We start from the raw sequence: 17112 nt of genomic DNA on the forward strand, positions 1-17112 counted from the left end.
TATTTAATTTTTTAATTTAAATTTAAATTATATATTTTAAAATTTTTATAATTCATTTTTAGTTTAAAATTATATATATTATGATAAGTTTTAAGTGAAAGAAGTCATGCCTACATATAATTTGAGGATGTGTGAACTAAACTTTTTCCTACATTGCACAAATATGATTATTAGTAAAGAATAATAGATAATTAGTTATCAAATAGTCACAAAAATATGAAATATAAATGACAATCAAATGTTTATGCTACATTTTATGTAATTTAATTAACTTGATTGCGGTGAGTAAACCACCTGATTTGCGTGTGATAAAATGTAAAATGGTAATTATCTCAGTTAAATTTAGACATTTGAACTGTGATTATAGAAACACAGTGCAAGGCCAAGACTTCACGTCTATCAATTTCACATAGATGTTGTAAGGGCAAGAAAAAGGAAAAGGATATGGATGTTGCAGATATGGGTGCATTGATTGGTGGAAGAGTTGATCTTCATGCAATTATTAAGGATTTTTTGTTGTTACCTTTCACTTAATAATGCAAAATTTGTTCTGGCATATCACATAAGTGAGGTCAATTTGTTATACCATAATTATCATCATATGAGATGAATAAACCACACTTCATTGTGATGATATGATGACGATATCCTTGCATTCATCCTTGGTAAAAGGATTTTTTCAATATTTAAATGTATTTTTATTTTTAAAAATTAAATAAATTTTTAATTTTAACCATTATAAATATTCACATGCTTACAATTGTTAATTTTTTAATATATAATTTTGTTTTATTTTGATCATTTAATTTGTTTTGTTTTAATCTTCTAATCTTTAAAAATATTTTATACAACTCATTTTTTTTTTTTATCAAAAACATTAATTGTTTAATTTTTTCTTATAGCTTTTTTCTTTTTATGTTTCCTTTTAAATTTTTTTTCAATATTCGTCATTTATGTTTCTACAGCCTCAATTCAAACTCTTAACAAACATATAACCCATTTTGACAAGCTTTTCAATTAAGTATTTAACGTGTAAAAGAAGGTAAAAAGTAAGGCAATGACATTGACAACGGATTTAAGGTTATAGGAGAAGGTGGCAACAAGCTGAAGAATGCAAATTGAGTGCAATAAATATGGCAATTGCAGCAGAAATAACAATAGTAAGAATAAATAAGATCCTAATGAACACATATATGGAGACAAAGTCTAAACGCTATTGCTATTGCCTTGCTTCCCTTCTTTCATGATCCCAATGTCTAATTTTTTTAAAATTGTTTTTGTCCGAGTTAAAAAAAATAAATTACAAATTTTTAATGGAATTTATATTTTAGTAAAAAAAATGACTTATTTAAAACAATTAAAAAAATAAAATGACCAAAAAAAGAGAAAGTAAATGAAACAAAAGTAAAAAAATAAAAGATTAATACAGTAATTTAATCTTTAAATTATTATTATTATTATTATTATAAGATTTGATTCCTCTTAAATGAGAAAAAGTCAATAATGAAAAATAATTATTTTAATACAATTATATTTACAAATTATTTTAATTTAAATCTAGATAAAATTTTACTTTATCACTCTACATATTTTTTAGTCTATGAAATTTTTATAAAATTTAAGAAACATTTATTATTTCTTTTACACATTTTTTCTTAATTGTTGAAATGTTCTAATATTTTAACAATTAATGTAATGACAGAGTTTAATATTAAGTAAAGATAAAACTATAATATTATAATTAATATTTAAAAATTAATTATCAAATATTTTTAATAACATTTTAAATATGAAAATTTTGATTAACTTTTTTATAAAAATATCAAAAGGAGGACTATAAATTCGTCAATCTTGATTTATACATAAAACATAATACTTTTTCAGGTTAGTTTAACGAGACATGATTAAAAAATAATAAAATAATAAATATATTATTCATGTATAATACATTTTAGTGTTATAAATTTATTTTATTTTTTGAATATTTTTTATTTATATTAACATTTATATATACAAAATTGATAATATGTATTAAAAATTATTAAAATATTTATATTATTTAAATAATTCAAGATTAAAGGAATTATTATTAAATAACAAAGTAAAAAAATAATTATTAATTATAATAAAATAATGAAGTAATTTAATTTATATAATTATTAAAAACAAATAAATAAGAACGAAGATAACATTAATTAATAGCTGGAAGATATAGAAACTTGGAAGTCATGAGGGTCTGGCTTTTGCTTGTACTTAGTTTATACATTTACAAGTCAGTATTCAACGTGCTCTTTGGGGAGTCTACACTCACTTCACCACCCACGTCTCTCTCTCTACATGGAAGGAATGAAAGGCAATGAAGTGGGTGATGGAATGGAAATGCAATGCATGAATCATCCTCACAGAAACAACCCTCAAGGAATCTGTGCCTTTTGTCTCAAAGACAAGCTTCGAAACCTTCTCTCCTCTTCTCTCCCTTTCCCCACTCTCTCTCCTTCTTCTTCCCCTTCTCCTTCTTCCATTGCACCACCACCTCTTCTCACTACCACTTCCCTCTCTGTTAGCAATCATAATCACTACTGCACGCCCTCACTCTTGCCAAACAAGAAGAACAACAAACCCTCTTCTTCTTCTTCAGCTGACACTATTTTCAAACGTAGCAAGTCCATTGCCACACCAAAGAACCACTTTATGGGCAATGAGGATTTTAGTCCCAGAAAAACAAACCGCTTTTGGTCCTTTCTCTACCTTTCTTATTCAGCAAAACCCTTTTCCTCTTCTTGCAGAAAGAAAATGAAAGCTAACCCGAGGATCTCAACTGGGAAACCAAGGGTCAATAGTTTGGGCTCTTCTATTGGGAAAAAGTGTGATATGGCTGAGGAAGAGTATGATAGTGATGGTTCTTCCTTGGAACGCAAGGTTTCGAGATCTAGATCTGTTGGGTGTGGTAGCAGGAGCTTCTCTGCTGATTTTTTCGAGAGAATCTCTTCTGGGCTTGGAGATTGCACTCTCAGGAGAGTAGAGTCTCAACGTCAACCGAACGAGCCCAAGGTAGATTTGAACCATGGCATGAAAGAGAGATTGAGGTGTGGTGGCATTTTTGGTGGCTTCATGATCACTTCTTCTTCTCCATCTTTTTCATCTGTTGATGATGGTAATGGGGAATCAACGGGTATGGAACTTTCCCATTGGAAGAGTAGGAATTGGGGTTGGGCATTTTCTAGTCCTATGAGAGTTTTGAGCAGCATAACCTCTTCTAAGGACAATAAAAAGGGTACGAACGTTATTAGAAATGCTTATGATAAGATCGCCACGCCAAACTTATCAGCTATTCCTTCCTTGCTCACAGTTAAAGGCTGAAAAGAGGTTATCATTTGGTTTATGCATATGCACCTTACGATGCTGTTCTTTTCTGTCTATTGCCTGTGTTTAACTTGTGGTTGAGATGAGCGATTATTTCTTTTCCCAATTCATAATGTAATGTTTCCTCTACCAATTATTTCTTTTTTTGTTTATTTTAGGATAGTGGCTTCATGTTTATAAATTTTAATCAGATTGGTGGGTGGTAGGACTATGTAATACTCTCTCAAAACCCTTCATGGCATTGTAATTCTTTGGAGCACCCATCTTGTAATTCAGTTCATACTTATGCTGGGGCAAAGTTCTGTGAATTTTGTTCGAGTTGAATTCTGTAGAATCATTATTCACATGCATTCACATGTTTGATAATGATATATTCCACTTGTACATGATTTGTGATTCATAATAATTTTTCAAAGTTTTTTTTTAACTTTTTGGTTAATAGTCAAATAGGGAAAATGGTTGGAGACGGAGTTTTAGTGGTCCCCTAGCTTGCATTCACATAAACAAGATCTTGCAGTCACTGTATGGAACATTTATTATAGGCCTTGGCCTGCAGCTTATGGCAGTTGTACAATTTTTTTAGACATCTTCTCTGTAGAAATCTATCTGCACAGCTGTATAGAAAAGCCAGCGGGTTCACGGTGATCCCGAGTGTGTAAAGAATGCAAGGAATTTGTAAATGAGTTAAATATTTCATATGATTTTTTTCTTTACTTTTCTTATCAAATTAACTATTTATTATATTTCTCTTTTTTTGTGCATTATATATAATTTATTATAAATATTTCTCTTTTGAGAATTATATGAAAAGGATTTGAATGTAACCAACACATGAGCTAGACTGGTTTCATCAAAAGCTTTTCTTTTATCAACTTCAATGGATAAATAGTAAATACTATGTTTTAAACGAAAGTAATTAAAGACTATTTTTAAAGAGAAATGTTTTTAAATATAATTTTCTATATCATGCTAGATAGTTTTTTTTTTTTTAAATAGTGATTTCAAATTTATTTTTTAAATTTACTTTTAATTTCATTTAAAATAATATAATAATTTTTGTTAATAATTATAAAATGTATTTCCTTTTAAGTTTATTAAATTTTACTACTGAAATATATTGATTTGTTTTACTATTTATAAATAACATCTCAAATAAATGTTGACTATTTTTACCACGGATTTTTCAATTAATTTTTACAAGTTATTTTCTTTATATGAAAATATTTTAAGAGTGTAATGTAACATTCTTTAAAAAATAAGAAAAAGTTTAATTAAAATAAGTGCAATATATTCATTGTTTAGTACAACAATTTAAAGATATTTATTAATTTACTTATATTTTCTGAAAAATGGGTGTGCAAGACAAGACTCGAGAGAGATCTCAAATCCTGTTAAATTGATACGGAAACAGTGATGTGGATTGATAATATATAACGAATATCTGGGAAGATAAGATGTAAGGAATTATGATGGAGACAGAAGCTTGATGAAGAAGTACACAAATTGAAGAAGAGAAAAGCTGCTTCAACCTTCAAGAACACACTCTTGTTATATAATTTGAATTCATATTCTTTTTCGTTACAGTCTATTTTTTAAAATAAATTTATTTAAATAGAAATAAAAATATTTTATAAAATTCACTTAAACAAATTATAAATTTACTTAAATCATTTAAGTAAATTTATTTAATTTTTTTATTTTTCATATTTATTTAAATAAATTTATTTTGTTTAAGTAAAATGAAATTGAACGTTTAGTTTATGTAATAAAGAGAAAGGATCTAGATCCTTTAAAAATAGTTAATTTTATTTTTAAATATTTCAATTTAAATTATATGTAATTTATTTTTTAATACTTTGTTTAATTTTAAAAAGTTATGTAATTTTTTATCAATTTTTATTTGTAAAAAATTAATGAGCAAAATAAGTATTTCGAACTTCGTCTTAAAATAAATACACCTTCCTAATATAATATAATGTTTCTACACAATTTTATTTTATTTAAATTAATTATCACATTTAGACAACGAAGTTTAGATATCTTTTTAAATTTAAATAGATAAAAATAGATATTTAAAAAAAATTGATTTTTTTATGGTCTACAAAGTTGGATGGTCTATAATTGTGTATTAAGTCTTCGTTTAATTTAACATTTAAGTAAAATTGGATAAAATTAAATTTAAAAGATTAAGAGAAACTACATTAAAGGGCATGCTTTCTTATATAAAAGTGTGAAAACTAAATTCTTAAGGGTAAAACAAATGGGGCCTAACTTGTCCTATTTTTCTGTAAAATTTCACGAAGTTGAGCTTCACCTGAAATATCTACCATTTCTCTCTTTTTCTCAATTTTTAAGTCTTAACAGATAATTTTTTATTGTTCAAATTTATATCACTTACAACTAGACATATATGAATTGAAATATTTATGAACTGTTTGAGTTCAATTTATTAAATATTTGGTTAAACAACGTTGAATTAAAGTTATATTTATTATTTAAACAAAATAAATTTAAACTTGAGAATAATAGTTTATATACACATGCATGCACCATTTTTTAAATTTCAAAATTTAAACTTGCCATATTATTTTATTTATATTTTTAGGAAATTTTTATATCAATAAAATTATATTTTATTATTTTATTTTACTTTTTAACATGAAAATATTTATTAAATAATAGATTAATAAATATAATTTTATTAAAATTTTATAAAAAAAGAAATTAATTAGTCAAACCCAAATTTTAAAAATATTAATTAAACTAAATTTAAACTCATTTAAATAAATCGGTCAAATATTTTTTTTTAATAAAACAAACTTAAACTTCAAATACTCAATTTAATTAAACTCATTTATACTCTGCTTACAGTTATTCATTTGATTTGAGTTTAGACCTTCTCTTTGTTTGTTTGGTCGGTACTTAGAGCTTTTATGAAATCAAAGCAGAATTGTTAGAGGGCCATTGGGCTCACTACATTTTAATGATATGTTTGCATACAACCCGATGCAAGCAACAAAGAAGTGTCGATTCAAAGTAAATTGAAATACTTTTGATGAAATTAGTTTATGTCTGAATTAATCTGAATTGTAGCCAAAAAACATAATCTGAATCACATTTTAAAAAAGTGTGTTTAGATTAAAAGGTATGAGAATTATTTTTCTTACTTAAAAATAAACAGGATTAACTCCTAACATAACTTGCTAATGATCTACCCTTGGTTTCAAGAGTTTCTCAAAACATCACAAAAAGAAAACCTATTATTCTCTCAACACTAGCTTAATCAAAAGTCACGTATTTCATCTAAATTTTATCTCGTTTGTCAAATCAACCAAGCCAAATCCGATTATTAATCGGCAAACGTTAATCAAACATTGCACTTTATCGATCTCCACACTCAACACGAATGATTGAACATAAAATGCATATATGATAAATAAATTGAGCATCACCATGCTCTAAAATCCACAACTCATTAGCTTTATAGTTGTAAAAGGGAAAAGACATAACCTTAAAACAAAAACCAAATCCATTATATTCCTTTGTTCACTGCTCATACATGATAAGGAGAAAAATGAAGATACGGTGGATCTAAGGGGATGATGATTTGACATTGTGATTCAAGAGCATTCTTCGGAGCTCCACCGGGTCAATCTCATGGGCCTGATTGATGGGCCTGTAGTAACCGGTGACTGGGTCTGGGGCCCAAGCCGAAGCAGCCTCCGAACCACTTTTGTTGACAACCTTTTCTTCGACCTTTCCCACCACCATCGATCCACCGCTACTCCCAATCCTATCCAATCCACCCCTCACCGAAACATCAGACACCGCTGCGTACCCTCGCCTGTAATATAATAACAATAATAATAATATAAAAAAATCGTGGGAAATTAATAGTTTTATATAAATAAATTATCAATTTGATTTTAAAATACAAAATAAAACAAACGTGGGAAATTGTTAGTTTTATATAAGCGTGTCATAGGAAAAAAGAATGTGTGACGTGTGACATATTGTTAAATGGCATGCAAGATGGAATGAGTTGAGAGGGAGCACTGCAACTGCATGAAGTTGGAACGAACCGATGAAGAGCGAAGGAAAGGACTCGTTTGGCTTGTGCGAAAGAGTGTGCCATGTTATACGGTTCAAACGTCGGTTTGCTGCTGCGAAAGCTGTTGGCCCCAAAACGCTTCCGCAGCAGCAGCAGCTACCTCTGCCCCCGCCTCTCAACTCTTTCTGTATATGCGAGGAGGCGCAAACACTGGCTACTCAGGTTAGGGTTTCTCACGCGTTTATATAAATTCAGATTTTGAGGATAGGTCCACGTCAGACAAAAAAAAGGGAAAAATAATACAATATTTCGTGCATTAAGTTTTCTTAAAAATTTGTTAATTTTTAAGTAATTAAAAATATTTAAGAAAATTATTTTGTAGTTACGTCTTTTTTTTTATAAAGAATACAGTATGTAATATGAAAAAAAAATTAAAACAAACAAAAAATTAAATAAACATTAATACTTTGCCGTGTTTATAAATTAAAAAAAATAACATTGTAAATAATTAGGGAGAGAGCTAATGTCTAACAAAAATGGGGCACCTTGTTGGTTTGGCTATTTGAAAAGTGAGCCGCAGCCCTACGCTCCATTGAGGAAAAGTCCATTGAGAGGTTGTTAGAATAAAGTTAGGTATTATCATATTTGAATAAAATTATTTGATCGTTACATATAATTAGGATATATATAATTTGATTTTAGTTATAAATTTTCAATAAAGTACACTTTTTTTAAAAAAAATATATATATGTATAAAAACTAATTTTCTCACCATAAATTAACCAAGCCTTGTTATTTCTTTGTTATCTTCCACATTTTTATTTCCTTCTTTGTTACCAATTTAGTTTTCAAAATTAAAGTGGTGATCAAGTTCTTAGACATAATGTATATTTTTTCACTCAATTAAATTAACATAGGGGTTTTATTCGCAAGATTTTCTTCCACAGAATCAAAGAATTGCCGGACATTTTTCTAAACACTTTTTAAAATGATGACACATTATTTTTTTTATACTTTATAAAAACAACAATCAAATTATTTCTTATCAGGTGGATTTGGTTATATAAATTAAACAATGCGTTATTATACTTATTTAAAATTTTGTACTCTTTAATTATATGTCAATTTTCTTTACTCAAACACTGTCAATGCAATATTAAAAATATTTATTGATTTTTTAATTATTATTCCCAAAAGTCAACACTAGGCACAAGGTCCTAAAGATAAATACAAAGAGAAAGTGCAGGGAGAATATTGCGGCTCTTCACTTTATCAGATTTGGCCAGTAACTTTTTTTTAAGAATTATTGAAATTTTTTAAAATACACAAATTTTGATTTTAATTTTATAAAATTATTTTTTATCTTTATATTTTTAAAAAATTAATTTTAATCTAAATATTTATTGTACTGCCAACAAAGATTAATCTAAGTGACAAGTAGTTCAATATTTTTTAAACAAAATTTTGAGTTTGAATCCTTGTTCATATTACTTTTTCTTAAAATTATGTTGGCAAGAAGAATAAAATTATAATTTTAAAAATATAAAAATTAAAATTTAATATAGTTTGAGAGATTAAGAATATATTTGTTTTTTTAACTAGAGTATTGTTTAAGAAATTAATAAATAATATTTTTAAAAACATATTAATGTGTATTAAAAATTATGAAAATAAGTGGTTATTTACATGTTTTAAGAAAAAAATGAGACTTTGGTACCATAATAAGGGCCCCATTGAACTGTATGCATTGAAGAGAGGCAAGTCCCAAAATGGGCAAAAAGAAGTGTCCGTATCTAAGCAGTTTCTAGTGTGGCGTTGAACCAAATCTAAAGTGACCCGCACATGTATTTGCCCAAGAAATTTCCGAATAAGTTACACCAAATTTAATATACATATATCATTTAGATTGTAAAACATTACTTTAAAGGAACGAATATTCAACGAACATGGACATCAATTATGGAAGGAAGCTTAGTGCAGAAGAGAATCTGTCCGCTTTGATGAATTTATACAGATTCATTATTGTTGTATTTTGATATTTTTACTTCTCATTTTGTCATTTGAGACTTATTTATGGTAAAATTCATACAAAAACTTATAATTCAATTATGCAAAAGCAAATCTCAAGACCCAAGGAAGCTTTTTGGTTTTTCTTTTGCCACATTTGGTCTTGGATTTTACATGCAACATATGTATATAACATTATTTTGATGCGATGTACTAGCCAGTAAAAATTAGGGGCAACAGCATAAATGATGGAAAACACAAAGAAAAAGAAAAACAGTTATCTTCAAGGGTGATATTTATTTATCCAAATGGCAATTTAGACATAGCAGTGGGGGCAATTTCTAGTACATTGAGAATTAAAAAAGGAAAGAAAGAAAGAGGGGCGGGTTTAGGGGTACACAAACAAGGAATATGACATGCTTTATATAATAATAATAATAATAATAATTTTGTAAGGGTAGTGTCCTCTTTGTGATTAAGTAGAGGGCATGAAATGAAACCCTGAAGGAGTAATGTTAGCAATAGTTTGAGTCCCAACATGATTGATCCCAACAAATTGCAGTGCTGAAATGAGAGCCCCAGCAGAAGGAAGTTTGGCATTGCAATTAGAGAGAGGGGTAGCAACCACAAGGTTGCAACCAGTGAGCAGTGAAGATAGATCAAATAACAGGCTATCCATCATAATTGAAAACCTTCCATCACCATCGCTTGTTGCATCAGAAAACACCTTTCCTCCACACAACAGTTTCACTTGAGCATCTGAAATATATATCATATATAGCATCATCACTAGTTAGACCCAACTATAATAAATAAGGCTAATGTTTACAATATTAGTTTGTGTTAGAAGAATGACCAATATAACTTTGCAATTGTGGTGTTCTTTCAAATTCTGCTTTTGAGTACTTATTTCTTGCATGTGTGATAGGCAAGTCTCATTCCCATTAATTCTGATTACCATTATATCTTGAAATTTCCATCAAATTATTTCAAAATGAGAAGTTATATGTTCACATCCCACTAAAAAAATATTTGAAAAAGAGAGATAGAAGGAGACAAGAAAAATAAAGAAAAATTAGAAATATGATGTGATAAAAAAAAAGATATAAATAAAATGTAAAAAGTATATATACGCTAATATTGTTTCAAAATTCACTCTTCTTAAAATTTTAGTCAGTATTGCATGTTTGGGATAAATGAATTAATAGAGGATTCAGTTGTTTTATAAGTAACATTAATATATTGAATTTTGATTCACTATAAATATAAATATTTCAAATTTTTATACTATTAATACGTTAAAAATCATTGTATATATAATTTTTTAAGTAATTATTGTAAAAGTTAATGACATGTGAATTTATGATTAAATGAATAGATAAGATAAAGTCAAGTTATTTCTACCTATAAAAGTTATTCTTGCCCCATCTTGCATATTTAATATTATGATTGAAGTTTTTTTTTTTAATATCTTCTTCCTATATTTACCCTAGCTACCTCATTATTGTCATGCCATTTAAATTTTTCATATCTTTTTTTCGTAATTTTGTATGTAAAAGTGTTTTCTTAGATAATTTAATTAAAATAATTTATCTTAAAATATTTTTTTAGCAAATATAGCCAAGCATGTGCTATTTTATTATAATTGATTATTAACATGATTTTTTTTACAATTAATTCAAGCATACTCATAACTAAAATATTATTTTACTTTTCCATTAGTTTATAATGAAATTATTATTGGACTAAATTGGATTATCCATCATGTTTCATGTCCAAAACCTTAACAAAAGAAGAGGTAAAAAAATATTATAAAGAGAATTTATTTAATATTTACTTATCACAATAATAAATAATCTCTTGGTGTATTGGGACTTGGATAGTTCTTTATATGAGTGATGATTTACAACATTTAGAAAATGCAAAAAAGTAATCATCCTTTATAACAATAATGTATATTAGAACTGAGAGTTTTGCGAAATGAATGCAAATTGCAAAGAATTTATGGCCTTACTTGGGAAAACTGGGAGTGCGGCACCATTGGCACCCATATTGTTCTTGAAAGAGCAAAACACAGTTCCTTGAACATTAACCGAACTCAGGAGATCGCTGAGAAGCCCAAGCTGAGCTTTGGCTTGGGGAATTGGCATTACAGCAATTAGGAGAAATGTGATAAGATATTTCAAGGTCATGGCTCTCAGATAAATTATAACTTGCTTGCAACAATTTAGCTGTGCTCATACACAATTTTATAGTACAGTGCAGTGCCAAGTTACGTAACCCAACATTATTACACCCACCAAATTGGAATTTGCGTGTGCTTGTTATAAGCTGCATAACTATGCGCCTTATACCAAATTTGGCAATTTTTTTTTTTCTTTTCTCTTCTTAACCATATCATTTTAAGGTTGTCATTTTTCAATGCCAAAATGTCAAAGGTGCATTCTATGTAAAGCCAATGTTCTGGGCACCATTGTATCCTAAAAGAAGCAACACATTCTCTTCTGCAAGCTATGTGATCTTTGAATGGCCCAATGAGTTCCCACTAATTGAATGCTCTGCATACAATCATGATTCGCAAATATGTCACCACACTCTGTTTCCACCGTTCATCATTATTGTTTTTCTCATCTTGTGTTTAGTGGAGTTGAGTAAAGTTACACTACGCATCTATTTTGGTCCATTAATAATGAAATTGACATCAACATCATTATTTCACACATAAATTGTGAAATTTAAAGGTTCAGTTGAAGTAGTTTCTTAGTGTTGAGACACTAAATGATACTTTTTAATAACTGAGAGTGAATTAACTTACCTTCAAAAATCAATATTATTCTCATATATTTTAGAATATTAAATCGATATTTTTCTCTACTGTGCTCTAGTTTGGTCTAGTATAAAAGTTTATGTTATTTCTACTAATAGAGCTTAGTAATATATGAATCTAAAATTCACATTTCTAAAAAGAAGTAAAAATATTTTCATAGGGCTGGGAGACTTCTCGGGTCATCATGCTATTATTATTCTTAGTTTATATATATAGCATATAGACTGTTATATTGATTACAGTAAAAGGTGCTTCGAATGTAAGTGGTTATCAAAAAATTTTAAAAAGAAAATAAAAATTTAATAAAATAAAAATACAAAAGGTAAATAAAATTTAGTTGTATTATAATTTATAGTTTTTTCTAATTTACGACTTATTTGGAAGGGGTTATAAATAGTTTCAAAAAAGTAGTTTATGATTTTCATGAGCTGTTTTCTTGATATAGCTTATTAAATTACTTTTATATATAAAATAATATTTATACAGTATATATATATATATATATATATATATATAATCTCGATATTAAATTAAGGATAATTTTATTTGATTAGTTAAAAAAAAAATCCTCTTTCAAATTCTCTTAATTTTAAAAGAGTTAAAGTCGATAGAAGTAATTTTTTGACTCATTTTCCTCCTCTTTCTTAAATATATTAAACCAAACATAAAAAATCACAAACATTAATTATAAAGCAATAATTAATAAATAATTGATAATTATAAAAAATTAAATAATAATACTAATTTTATTTAATTTCGGTAACTAACAACTCATGAATGAAAGGTGACGATGATGAAGTTGCAGAGGTCAAGACATGGAGCCAAAATGTTTGGTTCTTTTAGTGATTCACTGAGCAACGTTAACGTTAATCCTTCATTGTGTTCCAACACACCACACTATCAATTCACAGTTACAGGTACCCACACACTACACTCTATTATTCACACACAAAGTTGCTTCTTTTTCTTTGCAAAACCCTTCATTCCCTCGTTTTTATTCTTTTCTCAGATCCCACTGTACTCCACCAAGTTCTCGAACGCTGTAGAGTTTCAATGGATTTCAAAACTGCCACTAAAACCCATGCAAGGGTCGTTGTACTTGGCTATGCCACTTACCCTTCTCTTGTGGCTTCTCTGATATTAACCTATGTTCACTTTCACCAACACCACATTGCCCATCATGTTTTCTCTAACGTTTTGGATCTGTTTTACATGAATCTGGTGATCGAAAGCTTAATGAAAGGTGGGCATTGTGATGTTGCCAAGAGGGTGTTTGGCAAAATGCCTGTTAGAGATGTGGTCACTTGGAACTCCATGATTGGAGGGTATGTTAAAAACATGCGCTTTTCTGATGCTTTGAGTTTTTTCCGGAGGATGCTGAAGAGTGTCAAGGTTGAACCTGATGGGTTCACCTTTGCTTCTGTGGTTGCTGCGTGTTCTCGCCTTGGGGCTCTTTGCTATGCCAAGTGGGTGCATGGTTTGATGAATGAGAAAAGGGTTGAGCTGAATTATATATTGAGTGCTGCATTGATTGACATGTATGCTAAGTGTGGTAGAATTGATGTTTCAAAAAGGGTTTTTGAGGATGTTACGCGTGATCATGTGTCTGTTTGGAATGCTATGATTAATGGGTTGGCAATTCATGGGCTTGCTTTGGATGCGATGGCAGTGTTTTCGAGGATGGAGATGGAATGTATTTTGCCAGATTCTGTTACTTTTATTGGGATTCTGACTGCTTGTAGCCACTGTGGATTGGTTGAAGAAGGTCGCTCATATTTTGATATGATGCAGAATTGTTTCTTGATTCGGCCACATCTTGAGCATTATGGAAGCATGGTTGATCTCTTGGGACGAGCAGGGCTCTTAGAAGAGGCCTATGCTATGATTAAGGTGATGCCAATGGAGCCTGATGTTGTTATTTGGAGAGCAGTTTTGAGTGCTTGTAGAATCCATAGAAAGAAAGAACTTGGTGAAGTTGCCATTGCAAACATTTCCCACCTAGAGAGTGGGGATTTTGTGTTGCTGTCAAATATGTATTGTTCTTTAAATAACTGGGATACTGCTGAGCGAGTGAGACGGATGATGAAAATGGGAGGGGTTCGTAAAAGGCGTGGTAAGAGTTGGATTGAATTAGGGGACAGTATTCACCAGTTCAATGCAGCTGATCAGTCACATGCTGAAATGAAAGCAATTTACAGAGTGCTGGAAGGTTTGATCCAAAGAGCTAAGTTGGAGGGATTCATACCCTTGACAGATTTGGTTCTGATGGATGTTTCTGAAGAGGAAAAGGAGGAAAATTTGATGTTTCATAGTGAAAAGTTGGCCTTGGCCTATGGGGTCCTGAAAAGTAGCCCAGGAACAAAAATCAGGATTTCCAAAAACCTGCGTATCTGTCAAGATTGTCATGATTGGATTAAAATTGTGTCAAGAATATTAAACAGGGAAATAATTGTGAGGGATCGCATCCGTTTTCACCAATTTGAAGGTGGTTTTTGCTCTTGCAGAGACTACTGGTAGCTGAGAGTTAAATCTTGGTTGCATTTTTTAGTGGCCCTTAACAAATACAAATGCTGATTGAGAAGAAACTATCTCAGAAGTGTATGAGGGGATGGACATTGGACACCCAATCCTTAAGCATCAAAGTATGAACAGCTCTCTCCACACCACTAATTACAAAGACCAAAATCCTATCCGATTAGGTCCTTTGCATCCATGTTAGCTTTGAACAAGGTAAAATGAAAACCAATTTTGGGTAATTTTTGAGTAAAATGATTTTAAGTTGCTATTATGTAAATATGATGGGTAAAGTAAAAATTATTGTATACAATTTGGCAGTTATATATGTTGATCCCTTTTTGATAATTGACAATGTCCCTCCTGATGATCAGCAAGAAGTAAACTAGCAGGAGTGCAGGACATCAAATGGAAACTATTGTAGTGAATGTAGCAAGATACTAAGTGGCTGCACCTGGACCTAAAAGGAGAAGGGAACTTCCACCATTTTTTATTCTTCCTGATGGACTAGCAATCTGTTTGAAGCTAGGAGATTAGTTAGGACAGATATTTTAGTTTGTTAGCAGAAGGGGTTAGTGAGGTATATAAATAAGAGGGGATGTAAAGGAAGGGGCATGCAAATTGTTTCACTCATAAACTGAGCTTGTGCTCTTTGTAACAGGGAAATCCTTAGAGGAGATCTCTCTCTCCTATTTTCTGTTTTTATCATTCAATTCAATGAAAATCATTTATTTTTCTTTCTTTTCTATCCTGGATTTGTAACAGCATCTCGAGAAATCCTTTTTGCATTAAGAAGTGAAGAAAATAAGAAAATATTTGTGTTCTCCTGGTCCAGATTCTGCCGCGTAATGTACTTCTGTAATAGCCGACACTTTGTGTCCTGGATTCACTTCTTGCACCTCCAAGTGGGATGTTGCCAATTATTAGAAAGAACAGTATTTAAACTTTCAGTCATTTTTAATTTACTCAACATATTTTCATAATAAAAACTTAAGATAATTTTTAATTTTCCCATTGCTTCCTTTACTTCAATCGACTACATAGCAATTTTGTGCTGATCATGCAATTGCTCTGACCGTGAACAGGAGTGGAGCATGTTACATCAAATAGAGAACCTAGGGGCATCAAGTTGGAATATTTTGAGCTATCCTATGTCAAATTAACCACGTCTCTTAGTAGACGATAGGACACCATTAATCAATTTATTCTGGATGCATAAAGTTGTTCCTGCAAACATGGGAAATTGAGAGTTCTTATAAATTGAGTGTATCATGTATCCAATTCATCAAGTACCTTTAAATGCAAATAAGGTGTACGATGATTTTTCCATGCTTTACCAATTTTTCTGAATTAATTGCAGAAGAGGAAGCCTTCCTCAGACTAATCATTTGTCTGAGTAACAAGTTAATGAGCTTTACTGAGGCTTTGGTCGCTGTGTTTGTTTTGTTTGAGAAGGAGAAAAATTGAAAGATGATACAAAACTGAACAAGATGAAAAAAATTGTGACATTCAATTTGCTTGGTAAAGGGTCGGAAAATCACTCTCCTAGTCTATAGCCGGGTCCAACTTCTTGTTCCAAAATCCCAAACTACAAATTATGCTAATCCAACCAATAGCAACAAATATTACTCATCATTAGTTCTCCTGGATTAATTATGCTCATCTGATGGTAATCCTTTGTGAGGGAGAATATTACTTCATAAAAAAAGAAGCAGCAAAGTTTGTGTAGTATTCTTGTCTGTATTCAAAATCCTGTAAGGAGGATGTGGAAATGTCCAAGAAAGTAAGAAGAGAATGGGTGAGATTTTGAAACGTCATGTACTTGCAGATGACATGAAATTCCTTCCTCTATTCCCACTTCTCACTTCTTTTCCATTCAGTCCTCTTCTTGATTTTGGACAGTACCAATACGAATAACATAATGTAGTACGTTTTTTGGAAAACACATAATGAATTACTTGGTGCTGTCCTGAATTAAAGATAAAGACGCGAGGCAACAAACTAATAAAACAAGAATAAGAATAAAATTTACATGATATATTTTAAAGTCTTATGGTGCCATCTACCAATTAAAACTATTCATCTCAGAAATTTATAGACTCATAATATATTAGCTATTGAGGTAAAATCTAATAAATAGGTGAACGTAAAAACACCTACGATACTAAATATAAGTTTTGTACAATAATTTTCTCATGAAATCAAGCAAATTTGATAATAAATTTTGACCTGTAAGACGAAGATATAAAACTAAAAAATAATAATTTTGAAACGTCAAAATCAATTTGTTTGTTCTTTTTTATTTTTCATGATAAATTAATAAGTAAAATTAACACTTTTAAACCTACAA

General features: G+C 29.7%; 4 protein-coding genes across 5 annotated transcripts; 2 read left to right on the forward strand and 2 right to left on the reverse strand.

Annotated features, from left to right (window-relative positions):
• Positions 1 to 2337: 2337 nt before the first annotated feature.
• Positions 2338 to 3360, forward strand: LOC113852262. Its single transcript, XM_027482499.1, has one exon. It carries the CDS (start codon positions 2338 to 2340, stop codon positions 3358 to 3360), a length of 1023 nt encoding a protein of 340 aa, XP_027338300.1.
• A 3422-nt stretch (positions 3361 to 6782) lies between these two features.
• LOC113852882 (late embryogenesis abundant protein Lea5-like) lies at positions 6783 to 7619 on the reverse strand. Its single transcript, XM_027483277.1, has 2 exons — positions 7446 to 7619; positions 6783 to 7207 (listed from the first exon to the last, which is right to left on the reverse strand). Exons 1-2 carry the CDS (start codon positions 7496 to 7498, stop codon positions 6955 to 6957), a joined length of 306 nt encoding a protein of 101 aa, XP_027339078.1. The 5' UTR covers positions 7499 to 7619; the 3' UTR covers positions 6783 to 6954.
• Positions 7620 to 9896: 2277 nt separating this feature from the next.
• LOC113852263 (phylloplanin-like) lies at positions 9897 to 11613 on the reverse strand. Its single transcript, XM_027482500.1, has 2 exons — positions 11436 to 11613; positions 9897 to 10180 (listed from the first exon to the last, which is right to left on the reverse strand). The coding sequence occupies exons 1-2, from the start codon at positions 11611 to 11613 to the stop codon at positions 9897 to 9899; spliced, it is 462 nt and encodes a 153-aa protein (XP_027338301.1).
• A 1404-nt stretch (positions 11614 to 13017) lies between these two features.
• On the forward strand, positions 13018 to 15421 carry LOC113852747 (pentatricopeptide repeat-containing protein At5g50990). 2 transcript variants are annotated; one of them, XR_003502455.1, is made up of 3 exons: positions 13018 to 13165; positions 13258 to 14978; positions 15137 to 15421. XR_003502455.1 is itself a non-coding variant. In XM_027483107.1 (2 exons), the coding sequence occupies exons 1-2, from the start codon at positions 13039 to 13041 to the stop codon at positions 14763 to 14765; spliced, it is 1635 nt and encodes a 544-aa protein (XP_027338908.1). In that variant the 5' UTR covers positions 13018 to 13038; the 3' UTR covers positions 14766 to 15421. The 2 variants fall into 2 exon arrangements, 1 of the variants encoding a protein (XP_027338908.1); XM_027483107.1 differs by having other exon boundaries at positions 13258 to 15421.
• Positions 15422 to 17112: the final 1691 nt, after the last annotated feature.

Source organism: Abrus precatorius, unplaced genomic scaffold (assembly GCF_003935025.1).
Source record: "Abrus precatorius isolate BTA unplaced genomic scaffold, Abrus_2018 Scaffold10, whole genome shotgun sequence".
Lineage (NCBI taxonomy): Eukaryota > Viridiplantae > Streptophyta > Magnoliopsida > Fabales > Fabaceae > Abrus > Abrus precatorius.

Bases quoted from the DNA above. Each gene is read 5' to 3' on its own strand.
- LOC113852882 (XM_027483277.1), bottom strand. From the start codon at position 7,498: ATGGCACACTCTTTCGCACAAGCCAAACGAGTCCTTTCCTTCGCTCTT. The intron at 7,208-7,445 runs GTTCGTTCCAAC...ATTATATTACAG, and splicing joins CTTTCCTTCGCTCTTCATCG to GCGAGGGTACGCAGCGGTGT.
- LOC113852747 (XM_027483107.1), top strand. From the start codon at position 13,039: ATGATGAAGTTGCAGAGGTCAAGACATGGAGCCAAAATGTTTGGTTCT. The intron at 13,166-13,257 runs GTACCCACACAC...TTCTTTTCTCAG, and splicing joins CTATCAATTCACAGTTACAG to ATCCCACTGTACTCCACCAA.
- LOC113852263 (XM_027482500.1), bottom strand. From the start codon at position 11,613: ATGACCTTGAAATATCTTATCACATTTCTCCTAATTGCTGTAATGCCA. The intron at 10,181-11,435 runs GTAAGGCCATAA...TATATATTTCAG, and splicing joins CGCACTCCCAGTTTTCCCAA to ATGCTCAAGTGAAACTGTTG.
- LOC113852262 (XM_027482499.1), top strand. From the start codon at position 2,338: ATGGAAGGAATGAAAGGCAATGAAGTGGGTGATGGAATGGAAATGCAA.